Source organism: Telmatherina bonti, assembly GCF_933228915.1.
Source record: "Telmatherina bonti genome assembly, chromosome: 7".
In the NCBI taxonomy this organism is placed as follows: Eukaryota; Metazoa; Chordata; class Actinopteri; order Atheriniformes; family Telmatherinidae; genus Telmatherina; species Telmatherina bonti.
In genome coordinates this window covers 40,468,165-40,481,788 of record NC_136625.1, presented here as the reverse complement: position 1 = coordinate 40,481,788, position 13,624 = coordinate 40,468,165, and the positions used below count along the sequence as shown (strand labels likewise).

The window sequence follows — 13,624 nt, the reverse complement described above, 5'->3', positions numbered from 1 at the left end:
CTGTCTGTCTGTCTGTCTGTCTGTCTACCTGTCTGTCTGTCTGTCTGTCTACCTGTCTGTCTACCTGTCTGCCTGTCTGTCTGTCTGTCTGCCTGTTTCTCTGTCTGTCTGTCTGTCTACCTGTTTCTCTGTCTGCCTGTCTGTCTACCTGTCTGTCTTCCTGTCTGTCTGTCCGTCTGTCTACCTGTCTGTCTGTCTGTCTGTCCGTCTGTCTACCTGTCTGTCTGTCTACCTGTCTGTCTGTCTGTCTGTCCGTCTGTCTACCTGTCTGTCTGTCTACCTGTCTGTCTGCCTGTCTGTCTGTCTGTCTGCCTGTCTGTCTGTCTGTCTACCTGTCTGTCTGTCTACCTGTCTGTCTGTCTGTCTACCTGTCTGTCTGCCTGTCTGTCTGTCTGCCTGTCTGTCTGCCTGTCTGTCTGTCTGTCTGTCTGTCTGTCTGTCTGTCTGTCTGTCTGCCTGTCTGTCTGTCTGCCTGTCTGTCTGTCTGTCTGTTTCTCTGTCTGTCTGTCTGCCTGTCTGTCTGTCTGTCTACCTGTCTGTCTGTCTGTCTACCTGTCTGCCTGTCTGTCTGTCTGTTTCTCTGTCTGTCTGTCTGCCTGTCTGTCTGCCTGTCTGTCTGTCTGTCTGTCTGCCTGTCTGTCTGTCTACCTGTCTGTCTGTCTACCTGTCTGTCTGTCTGTCTGTCTACCTGTCTGTCTGTCTGTCTGTCTGTCTGTCTGTCTACCTGTCTGTCTGTCTACCTGTCTGTCTGTCTGTCTACCTGTCTGTCTGTCTGTCTGCCTGTCTGCCTGTCTGTCTGTCTGTCTGTCTGTCTGTCTGTCTGTCTTTCCGTCTGTCTACCTGTCTGTCTGTCTACCTGTCTGTCTGTCTGTCTACCTGTCTGTCTACCTGTCTGTCTGTCTGTCTACCTGTCTGTCTGTCTGTCTGTCTGTCTGTCTGCCTGTCTGTCTGTCTGTCTGTCTGTCTGTCTACCTGTCTGTCTGTCTACCTGTCTGTCTGTCTGTCTGTCTGTCTACCTGTCTGTCTACCTGTCTGTCTGTCTGCCTGTTTCTCTGTCTGCCTGTCTGTCTACCTGTCTGTCTGTCTGTCTGTCTACCTGTCTGTCTGTCTACCTGTCTGTCTGTCTGTCTGTCTGTCTGTCTGTCTACCTGTCTGTCTGTCTACCTGTCTGTCTGTCTGTCTACCTGTCTGTCTGCCTGTCTGTCTGTCTGCCTGTCTGTCTGCCTGTCTGTCTGCCTGTCTGTCTGTCTGTCTGTCTACCTGTCTGTCTGCCTGTCTGTCTGTCTGCCTGTCTGTCTGTCTGTCTGTCTGTCTACCTGTCTGTCTGCCTGTCTGTCTGTCTGTCTGTCTGTCTGTTTCTCTGTCTGTCTGTCTGCCTGTCTGTCTGTCTGTCTACCTGTCTGTCTGTCTGCCTGTCTGTCTACCTGTCTGCCTGTCTGTCTGTCTGTTTCTCTGTCTGTCTGTCTGCCTGTCTGTCTGTCTGTCTGTCTGCCTGTCTGTCTGTCTACCTGTCTGTCTGTCTGTCTGTCTGCCTGTCTGTCTGTCTGTCTACCTGTCTGTCTGTCTGTCTGTCTGTCTACCTGTCTGTCTGTCTACCTGTCTGTCTGTCTGTCTGTCTGTCTACCTGTCTGTCTGTCTACCTGTCTGTCTGTCTGTCTGTCTACCTGTCTGTCTGTCTACCTGTCTGTCTACCTGTCTGTCTGTCTGTCTGTCTGTCTACCTGTCTGTCTGTCTGTCTGTCTGTCTGTCTGTCTGTCTACCTGTCTGTCTGTCTGTCTACCTGTCTGTCTGTCTGTCTACCTGTCTGTCTGTCTGTCTGCCTGTCTGTCTGTCTGTCTGTCTGTCTGTCTGTCTGTCCGTCTGTCTACCTGTCTGTCTGTCTACCTGTCTGTCTGTCTACCTGTCTGTCTGTCTGTCTGTCTGTCTGTCTGTCTGTCTGTCTGTCTGTCTGTCTGTCTACCTGTCTGTCTGTCTACCTGTCTGTCTGTCTACCTGTCTGTCTGTCTGTCTGTCTGTCTGTCTGTCTGCCTGTCTGTCTGTCTGTCTGTCTGTCTGTCTGCCTGTCTGTCTGTCTGTCTGTCTACCTGTCTGTCTGTCTACCTGTCTGTCTGTCTACCTGTCTGTCTGTCTGTCTGTCTGTCTGTCTCTCTACCTGTCTGTCTGTTTTCCAACCCGTCCTAATGCCTGACGTTACCTGTTTGTTAATAAACCTTTTTCTGATGTTGAGGCTTCTCTGTTGCTTTTTGGTCCTCTCAGCTTGCTGTATGACACTGGACACTCTGCCACTCATCTTCACTCAGCTTCCTCTGCCCATTCAGTAGACATCTGTTGGTCCTCCTCTGATGCATTAACGCTTTCATACATATAATGGCTACCATACGTTCCTGGCTTCTGTTTGGCATGTAGGCAACTTGCAAGGAAATGTGTTGCATGTGCAAGCTCCGATATTGACTTGGACTATAGAGACGCTCTTTCAAACAACGGCATGAGTATGAGGTCAGAGGTCTGGTAGATTGCTTCCATTTGCCATTATAAACTGGTGGTTAGGATTTAAAATGTGTCCAATGCAGCCATCGAGCAGTACACCAGAATTTTACATTCCAGATTCCCATCTCAATATTTGTAGATAGAAATATGGAATCAACTTCGATATTTCCATCTAAATGAATGGCAGTTCCCTTAACTTCAATGTATGTTTGACTTAAATCTAAATCTTATCAAAGACCCTGGTACGCTGGGTTGGTGTGTTCTCCATCGTTTCTACCACTGACTGACACCACTGATCGGCTGCTCAGAAAGTGAATATGCTCCATGTGTGTTAGTTTTCTTCAGAAATGAAGCTGGGATTTTTCATCAACATGCATGTATGAAACACTGCAAATAATATACCTTTCAGCAAAAATAAAATGTAGCAGAACATTACAATTTGCTGGAAACTGAACTTCATGTAACTTCAGCTCTATGTTCTGGTGTTTTTTAATGTTTTGTTTGTTGCAGATTTCTGGTCTCACTTGCTTTAAGCTGTGCAGTGACTCGTGGTCTCTCGTGTGAGGATGTATGAACTGCTTCAAGAATAAAACATACATCATGGCGAAACCAAGCAGGAACTTCTCCACAGCTACACATATGCTGGTTTTTTTGTTTGAACTTTGAGCTTACACTGAATATTTAAACCACAAAATGATTCTTACAAAGATATTTTAAGCCCTCACACACACACACACACACACACACACACACACACACACACATCTTTATATCTAAATTTATTCAACACTGCAAACACAGACTATGAACAGGAGCGGTTGCGGGGGACACACAGGGACCTGGAAGTTGATTCCAAAATTATATGATGCAGTCATTTTAAGATTTTTCTTGACAAAATCGGATGTTGACTCACATCTGGCACCAAAGAGAATTACTCACTTTGCTTTTTATAAAAACACAAAGAACAATTATTGTAGTGACGTGTTTTTTTCCCCTCACATCAGGCTGATCACAGGGAATACGAACAGCTTGTTTCGTAGACGAGGATGAAATCTCTATTTAACTTCTAAATGTTTCACAACGCACTTCTAGCATGACTTTTCCATGTCTTGTGTGCCCCCAGCTGTCAGCTCAACACAACACTGAAGCACAAACCATCAAGACAAAAGAGTGAGAAGAGATGAGGTAACTGGTAGAGAGGCAGGAAGAGAGACCCTGCGAAATTAAAAAATGAGGTCTGCAAAGAGGGAAGGATGTCATTCTTCATGAGTTCATGTCATCACCTAGCAGTTAGAGAGTAAGGCTGCTACTGACTCTGCACTTACTTCTCTCTGGAACTTAAAAAGAGGAAAGAGGAAGACGAGGAGAAAGAAAAGGGAGGCTCTCCAAACCAAGGAAGTAAAGGAGGTGGGTTGGTGGGTGGTTTAGAAGCCTGAGGGTGAAATGAGTGGAGGAAAGGCAGAAAGGGGTCTGGTGCTGAGGAACAAAGCACCCATGCCCCCTCCATGGCTGTGGACACACTACAACATGAACTGACAGTACTTTTTACAGGTAATACTATAAAACTCTGTGTACCTGCAGGACACGTTGCAGAGTAAAGACTGGACATTCGTCTCACAGTTTTTACTTCACACTATAAGGATTCAAACCTTGAAACTCTCCTACATTTTATGTTTCAGACTGATTATAAAACAGTGTCTTAAGTCTGCACTCCAGCCACTGTCAGAGCTAATGGAGGACAGGAAGTCCTCTTCACAGGACAGCTGTTTGTCCACCATCACCAGGACCGAAGTTTACTCTAAATAAAACCAGAACAACAGCTGGATAAGACAGGCCCAGATACTAAAGTGTACTAAGCCATGTGCAAACTCACTGCACACACCCAAGAACTACAAACTGATTCACTAACAGCGCACACTGAGGGTTGCAGCTTTAAATTGTGCAACTGAGTACGTCTGCCACAATGAAAATGCAATATGGGATGTTCACATGCTGTTTGGCATGTTGGGATGAGGAAATCCCCAGATGCGCTTTCCAAGTCCTAAATGCCACGTGTTGTCATGGTCACGGTTATTAGGTTTCCATTCGGTAGTCATTTAATCTGGGGTAGGTAATGTTGTCTTAGCTCTGCACCTTATCTTGACCCCTCCCCTATCTCAGCCACTCCCTCTGTATTGTACCTCCCCCTGCCCTGCCCCCTCCCCCTGTACTGGCCCCTCCCCTGCCCCGGTCCCTTCCCCTGTCCTTGCCCCTCCTCGGTCCTGCCCCCTCCTCCTGAACTGGTCCCTCCCCCGTCCTGGCCCCTCCTCGGTCCTGGTCCCACCCCCTGCCCAGGCCCCTCCCCTGCCATGACCCCTCCCACTGCCCTGGTTCCTCCCCCTGTCCTGCCCACTCCCCTCTGTCATGGCCCCGCCCCCTGACTTGGCTCCTCCCCCTCTGGTTCTGCTCCTTGCGTGATCCGAGGCTTTTTTATTTGCAGCTTTTTCCACCAACGATTTTCTCTTTCTCGGCTGTTTAGCGGGAGGAGACAAATAAACCGAGCCGGGTCGGGAAATCCTTCCTGCATTTTCTCAGCCATGTTTGCCTTCCGAGTTTCTTCTTCACTACTTTGTATTTTCATCCTAACACGCTGTTTATATGCAGGGTCTCTGCAATGTCACCCTCCCCCAGTTTTAACTCAAACTAAACAACTTTATTGTTCAGTAGCTGGATATCTTAGAGTAATAGGAGCAAATGGTTGCTTCCATGAAAAAAAATTATCTCTAGTCAGTATATGGTTCTTTGTATTTGTGTGTCAGTCAGTTTTTTTTATTCTTCGCTGTAGATCATGTCTTCTCTCCAAACTCAGCATGCTGCAAACTACGAACCAAAAAGCCATGTTTAAACAGAGTCTGCAACATGTTAGTACCTGCTGCCTTTTACGCATCAGTCTTAGTAAATCGCTCGCATACCGTGGTTCAGCCGCACACGTACACTGCAAAAACTGAAATCTAAGTAAGATTAAAAATCTTAAATTTAATACACATGTGCTTATTGTTTTTAAAGGTAAGATAATTCTTAGTTTTTATGCCGGAGAATTCCTCTTGTATTAAGAGTATTTTTACTTGTTATGGAAAGTCTTGACAAGCCAAATTTTCTTGTTCTGCTGGCAGATAATTTATCTTATTTTAAGCAACATTTACCTAATTTTTGTATATTTTTTTTCTTGTTTTTTTAGGCTTAGTTTTTGCAGTGTAGAATTCTAGACTGCACATGTAAATTACTACGTCCACACTGTGATTTAGTAGATCTGGCCCCAGTCTGGTCCCAGTCCACAGCATAACATGAGGCTGCTTAACATGTTCACATGACCACCAAATATCCTTCATTATCTGAGTTCTGCAGTTTTTAGATTATTCAAGTGATGCAGATGGCAGTCTGACGATGCTTTGTCTTTGTTTACAGGAACTTGCATACGTAGTGATTTCACTCTGTTATTTTCAAAACATCCGGTCTTTGTTAAATATATCAAGGCCCATGGTTTTAGCATCAGCAGCTAATGTGGAGCTAATCACCTTCTAAACAAACTCTTTGCTGAACATAGTCCCTCACGGTCTTAGCTTTAGCTACTGATGTCGAAGCTAAAAAGCTTCTATGTGGACCAGGTAACCATTTTACTTGGATTATACTCAGACTTCCTGCTTCTGCATGTCATTCTGTTGTTATTTTGCGCTCCTCTTACATGTGTCGCGATCTCGCCCTCCAGGATTAATGAGACATTTGAACTGGATGAAACAATAGTTCCTCTCTTCTCTCTCTCCAGTAAGGCTGTTTTTACACAGGACAGGAAGAATGACCATTTGACCTCTCCCCCTCCAATCTTCCCGCAGACGAACATTTACATCGCCCTAATTCACATTCTTTTGTTTTAGGATCAGTCTAGATGAAACCCACAGATGTCCTCAATAAAACTTTGACTACAATCTACATATCCACAGGTCAGAAGTGACACCTGCCATCAAACCCCACAGACTCGGTGAAGCCGGGATACATCTGTCCCGGTCTCAGGAATGCGACTCCAGCAAGAGTTCCAGACCCTTCCTCAGTTAAACTTTAGATGTTTAGTTTTCTTGTTTTCTTGATCTTATTTCTGACTGATTTAACTTATCTGTTTTGTTTCAATGGTTTTGACGGAACTTTACCTTTCATTATGTTACTTAATTGAATTCTTTTGAATTGATCACACACCATGAGGAGTTATGAATGCTTTATTAAATAATTGTTGGTTAATTTCTTCCAGGCTTGAGACGTTTTAAGAAACGAATGTGGAAAGTAGAATTCAAGTTTCCCTCAGGATTCATCCTCCCGATAAAGAGCGGTTATACCAATGAATTCATTCACATTTAATTAGACAAATACAGTTATGATGTGCATTATTTTCCCTCTGCCTCTCCATGTGTAAAAGTAATACTTTTACCAACTACCTTGCCGGTCAAAATATCTAAACTGTCCTCATTGGATAAGCTTAGCACGGTCCTTCTAAAACAGCATGTAATTGGTTGGATCAAGCAGGGCGGGTTCAGTTTAAAAACAGACTTACGCTCTGACTTGCCTTTTTTTTCCTCTTTGCTTTTTCTTGCTTTCTCTCTGACTTTCTGCAATCTTCTGTCTTAATAAGTTTCCTTGTCATTTTTCTTACGTTTCTTCGCTCTTTGTTCAGTCTTTGTTTGTGCACAAGATTTTAATAGATAAGTTCAAACAGGAAGTTAACATTTTTGTTGAAAGTTCAACAACAATCGTTTATTTTTACCCAGTAATTTTTCTAGAGATCAGTAATTAACCAAAACCGTAGTTCCGAACCTTTTTCCTACGTCTTTACCCGTGGAACGTGGAACTACCCCTATTCGGACCAATGCGGCTCATCACCACCAGACACCGCTGCTGGAACCCGCTGATCGGGCCTCAGGTACCAGAGTAGCTCCGGACCTACCCTTCACGACACCCAACAGTCCAAGACCCGGAGACTTGCCGCCCTGGAACCAACCACCCGGTCAGCCAGCGCCGAAGATCTGCGTCTAAAGTAGGATCTTTCATAGCGCTCTGAAAATCATTTGTGGTTTCCGAACAGTACATCAAAATTTAAACTAAATTATTAAATTTATAATTACCTCCAAATTTAATATCCTTGAACATAATTTTTATCAAAAATTCAAGTAAGATAATTCTGCAGATCTATTTAGGTAATTTCCTCATAGAAACCGCTTCCTCCCTGATTTTTATCTCACTTCATCCAGTTTACTATTCATCAGCGGTAGTACAATTAAAATCCATACAGACATTTCCATTTCATAATTTACCATATCCTCTCCATCAGTGATTCCATTCATCTGACTGTTCGTGCTGTTTAGCACCATTGTTAATAAATACGTGATCAATGCATCCGTTCTTGTCATCATTTCTGAATGCAAATTTCTGGGTTACTCGTTCTGAGAACTGACGACATCAGATAAAGACTGAAATTAATCTCAGATTTTCCCATCCTGGCCTGAATTTTAAATAACTTAAAAGGATGGGTGGTGCTCCAGAGCTTTATTAGGTTATTAATTCACAAATTAATAATTAATAGAGGTATTTCCGCAACACGTGACAGAGTTGCTCTTTGTCATGACGATGCAGATGATATGTCCATGCAGATTTTATCTCAAGACCAGATGTGGGAAAAAAACCCTAAATAAATCAGCACAGATCTACATACATGAAGACTATCGGAGTACTGGGGAAAATCTAGCATAATCAGATCACGCTGTCTACATGAACACTGGCACAATCCGATAACTCTAGTTATCATATAATCATCAGGGCCAGTTGTTCAAAAGATTGAATCTGGATCAGAATAATCCAGATGTGCAAATCCCATGTTTTTGTATCCGGGTTCTGGTAATCCATCTTTCTCTTATGATGGTTTTTCAAAGCAGCACAGGATTAGATCATCCTGATCCAGATTCCCAGTTGTCAAGATTATCAAATCCAGATTAACAGGAATGAAAAAAAAGTGAGATTTAAAATCCAAACTCCGTTGTGATGAGAATAATCCTCTTAGTTATCCAGATCCTATGAAAGAGTTTAGAACAACTCAAACTGGAGGCTTCATCTAGATGGAAACTCAGACTGGATTACATAATCCAACCTGATTCCAGACTCCTCCTTTACCTTTCAAACCCATTTTCGATGCAATCTGATAAGTGAAACACATCAGATTACGTTTCAACAACTGGCCCCAGAATTTTGGTCTCCATGTAAACAGCCTCATGATGTCAGTAATCAGGTTATGAGAAGTCGGATTAACAGGGAGATGAGTGGAAAACTAAATAACAGGACGGAATGCAGCAGCAGGAGGTTGGAGTGAAACATTTGCATAGAGTCTATTTAGCAGCGGATTAGCTGCACATTGGCAGGTAATGGTAAGCCGATGGGCCTCGACACAGCCAGCCAACACCAGACATTTAGAGAGGAGCAGGAAGTTACATCACCGGATCATGGACTGGAAAATGTAGACAAAAGTCTTTAGAATATCTGTCAATCAGATAATTATTACATTCGAATTTCTCCCACTTATTGAATATTGATAGTAAAGTAAACAGCTTCAGGAATGTTTTCATTTCTCACGTTGATGGATCATCACCAGACGTGCATTCATATATTATTTTTTTACTATGTTAAGAAGGAATGTGGTCCACTAACTAATTTTTTGCTTAAATAGTTATTTCAAAAGAAGAAGTAGAATTCCGTTGTTAATATTACAAGCCCAGGCTGCATCATTATCATATCATCGGTATCAGCGTTGATTGTTGGTATAAATAAGTGATTTTTTTCTCCTCCTCTAATTTCTGCCTTATCAAAGGCATTTTCTGTGTTTCCAACAATCCACTGGTGGTCCTGCGGAAGAAATCTGGAAAGAGCAGACGAACAAAGCTGTCTGAAGATTGGGTCATGTTTCATGTTGCAGTGTGCCCTCAGCCGCAGCCAGTTACGTCCAGTCGTCGTTTCCCACCATGCAGCTGCAGCTGGAGGAAATCCCAGTTAGAATCACCACAGGGGAATTATTTAACAAGTTACAGCCATTTTGGTGAACTGAGAAAATCTGACCTGTTTTTTGTGGCTGTGACTTGAGGAACTCCTCTGTAGCCCTAAAGCAAATGTACTTTTATATGAATAAATATATATCTTTGCGGTGAATATGGAGCCATTGGAAAGCAACGAGGAGTTTGAGCGGTCGGGAAACACGCTGCGTTCACACTGCAGGTCTCAAATGCTGTCGCCTGCTCAAATCAGATTGTTTTACATTATTATTTATTATTGAACCGCACACAGCCCTGAAGTGTCGCTCACGCACCGTGGACGCTGTCATGGCAACGCAGCAACGTGGGCTTGCAGAGCTAAATATGGATGCTCCATGATGACATGTGTTTCAGTCTAGAAGTTGCTTTGCAATCAGGGCCGGAAAAAGTTCCATAAACTTATTTTCTCTGTTGGTTTTTTGTTGTTGTGGTTTGAAAGTTTGGAAATGTTTCTGATCTGGTGCCACATGGGAAAGTTTCAGATTTGTACTGCTCGGACTGACAGGCAGCGATCAGAGAGAGAAAAGTCCGAGTGCCGTGTGAACGAGCCAACAGCTGCAGCACTTTAGCATCCTGCGACTGGAGCTCTTACTGGAACTCACTGGGAGTTATGGGAGTCTGCACAACAGCAGAACAGGCCATCCCAAACTTCCCATTTATATTCCGAAGCAACCCAAACCTGAACCTGAATCCGAATCATGTAGAGTCTGGAACAGGGTGGATCTGGACTCAGACCACATGTAGAGTCTGGAACAGGGTGGATCTGGACTCAGACCACATGTAGAGTCTGGAACAGGGTGGATCTGGACTCAGACCACATGTAGAGTCTGGAACAGGGTGGATCTGGACTCAGACCACATGTAGAGTCTGGAACAGGGTGGATCTGGACTCAGACCACATGTAGAGTCTGGAACAGGGTGGATCTGGACTCAGACCACATGTAGAGTCTGGAACAGGGGGGACCTGGACTCATCCAGGATGCTGTTCCACCACATTTCCTCCTTCTGCTGTGTAATGCTGCCCTGGAGAGTTCTGAACCCAGTTTGAGTAGTTTCTGCATCTCCACAGATGTTGTTTCTCTCTTCATGCTGATGATCTGACCTTTCTGAAACGCACGGACATCTTTTCCTCGACAACAGGATGTGTCTTTCCACATGCTTGTTGAAGAGATAAGAAGCCGCTCACTGCATTGGTTGGGGTGATGTAACCTGTTGTAGCCTGACCATCATCATCCATGCAGGAATTAAGTTTTTTTTTTTTTTTTTTACAAATGTATTTGTATTATTTCATCCAACTCTGTAGGTATAGCATCTTGAAATATCCAAAGATTTCTGTCATGAATCAGTCACAGATCTTTTTTTTCTTATATCACTGCTACCTAAATCATATTTTGTGTAACGGCGAGTTTGCCCTCTGTCAAACTGCTCGGTAAAGTTAGAATCTCAAAACTTTGCAATGGCCCCCTGTTCACTTGTCTGATTGGTTGTGTTTTCTAACACAGAAAAACATGCATTAGTTAAGTCATAGGATGAATTTAAAAAAAAACAAAAAACAAAGTCCCTCAAGACTGGAAACCCTTGGCTTGGAGGAAACATTGGTGAGGAGAATAAGTGGGTGGAGAAAAGGGAGTCAACAGAGGAGAAAGGGGTGAACTGACTGGTTTTGGATGGGAGTCAGGGAGGAATTATTTACCTGTAAGAAATGGCAAGAGCGGTCCTGCTGCTGACTGCTCTTAGATTTGACTAGAGCTCTATCTAGGTTTAGGTTACCGGATCCTGCGCTGGCTTGTAGTTGGTTGTGGCTGCTGTTGTTGGTGTAGACCTCTCGGGCCCTGCTCACCGTTAAGCTTGATGACCACGCCCCTTTCTTCACAAGGGGCCCGTCCACAAGACCCAGTGGCTGCAAGGGGCCACTTCCTCCACCGATACCGCCACTGCTGTTATTGCTGCTTACACTAACTGGCACACATGCTGACGACGCTGCATATTTCACATCGCTGTTGCTCCGGGAGGCTTTGAGTGCAGAGTGGTGGTGAATGTGGCCATGGCGTGCATGAGAGTGTGTATGCTCACTGAGCATGCTGTGAGGGTCCATCATGAAGTATTGCTGGGACTGCGAGGAGGAAAGACTTGGCAGGGGAGTCTGGGGGAACTTGTCAGGGTTGTTGTCAGGGCACCGGCCCATCGTCATTGCAATAGGAGAGGGGGAAATTGATGGGGAGGGAGAGGGTGGAGGTTGGTGGTGATGAGGGTGGTAGAGACACAGCTCCCGTTCCAGGTTGTCATCTGAGCTCCAGTATCCGGAGCCCGGAGCAGATGCTGAGCCGTGGAGCTGGGGATGGTGGTGGTGGTGGCTTCGATGCTTGGGCTCCGCTGATCGACAGCGCTCACGGCTCTTGCTGCGTTTCCTGTGGCGTACTCCCATTGGTGGAGGTACACCCTCTGGGCTGGCCCTTGAAGCACCACCACCACCTCCTCCGCCACCACCACCACCATTAACGCTCCCATTATTGGGCCCTTTAGATGACTGTGTGTGGTGTGGCCCCTCCAGTGAATGTGACTTTGTGAAGAGTTTCTGAACAGAGTGGACCAAGTGGCGAATCCGCCCAGGGCTGTCGTTGTTGTCGTTGGGCCCCATTCCCCCACTGTGGCCCAACATTCCTCGTTTGTACTGTAAGGTGTGGTAGCCATCTCTGGAAAACGGTGGCTGATGATCAAATGTGTCCGCAAAGTTTACTGGTACCTGAGTCTGTGTTTTACCCCCATAGCCTCCTCCACCTCCTCCCCCTCTTCCTCCTCCTCCTACATAGGGTACCATGGCCATACACTCATCCTTTACCTCAGGATGGTGAGATGAGGAGGTGGAGTGGCACCTCCTTGGGAAGGTTCCATATGGGACAATGCTGTTGCTGTCAGAGGGGTACGAGGTACGCTGAGGATTGTAGTAGGACAACTCAGCTGGATGTGGCAGGGGTATGGGCACTGGCATGTCCATCTGACTGATCAAAAATGGCTTGCGGTCAACATGGTGACCCAGCTGATCATATGCTGGTTCATAGGAGATCACATGATGGTGACTCCGACTACTTGAAAGGCCTTTCATGACAGGGCGAAAGATGGATGAATGGAAAGAGGAATGAATGTATGAGAGATGCCAGGCCTGTGATCAGAGAAGGGCTGCAGAGGACTGTCCCTGGGAGGAGAGCAGCAGACTCTGGAAGACAGGAGGAGGGAAGCACAAAATTAGCTTAGGCAATGCAGGTGCAACATGAAGCAAGTTACACTAAGGTTGCATGCTAGAATTAATCCGAAATCCTGGAATGGAAAGGTCCTGATGTGAACCAGTTTATCAGTATTGTAGAAAAAGACATTTAAAGATTCAGCTTGCTTTTTAGTATTTTTCAATATGGGTGTACAGGTTGTTTTATTGGGGCATACAGTAGGAATTTGTCCAACTTCAGTAGAACAAGTACAGATTTCAAGCATTGTGGTTCAGTAAGTTTAGGTGAGTTATTGCTGAAGTTTCTGTCATTGTTTCCAGTTATTGTTTGCACTGAGGGTGTTGGACTGTTGTGAGCACTTCTGTCAAAAAAACAACAACCGGTGACTCTGTAATGCTGGTGACACTCTCTGTTTACTGCTCAGGTCAAGCGGAAAGAGGCTGTTTCAGCTGGTTGCAATCAAGCAAAGTGAAATCAGCTGTGTCACCTTCAGGTACTTCAGCAGTCAAGGTTGACTGAAGTTTCAGCGAGGTGTCAGTCATCATATCATCCCATGTTGCATTAAGACCACAAAAGGTTTAATTCAATTCACTTCAACTTTACTTATATAGCATCAAATCACGGCGATGCCATCTCAAGACACTTTACAGACAGAGGGGAAAACATAATGAAGGCCAATTCATAATAGCCTATATAAGGAAACCAACAGATTGAGTTGAGTCCAACTCAATCTCCCATCCTGAGCAAGCACACTGGCGACAGTGGGAAGGAAAAAACTCCCTTTTAACAGGAAGGAAACCTCCGGCAGAACCCGGCTCAA

At 44.8% G+C, this 13,624-nt stretch overlaps 1 protein-coding gene across 1 annotated transcript in view; it reads right to left on the bottom strand.

The window, feature by feature from the left end:
• The window catches only part of dlgap1a (discs, large homolog-associated protein 1a), a gene marked incomplete at its 3' end in the record, with an annotated part of 124,620 nt that extends 111,831 nt beyond the window's left edge, over positions 1 to 12,789 (bottom strand). Inside the window, exon 1 of the mRNA XM_079244090.1 lies at positions 11,277 to 12,789. Coding sequence (XP_079100216.1) covers positions 11,277 to 12,686 — 1,410 coding nt within the window. The 5' untranslated portion in view covers positions 12,687 to 12,789. The remainder of the gene's footprint in view (positions 1 to 11,276) is intronic.
• Between the last annotated feature and the right edge of the window lie 835 nt (positions 12,790 to 13,624).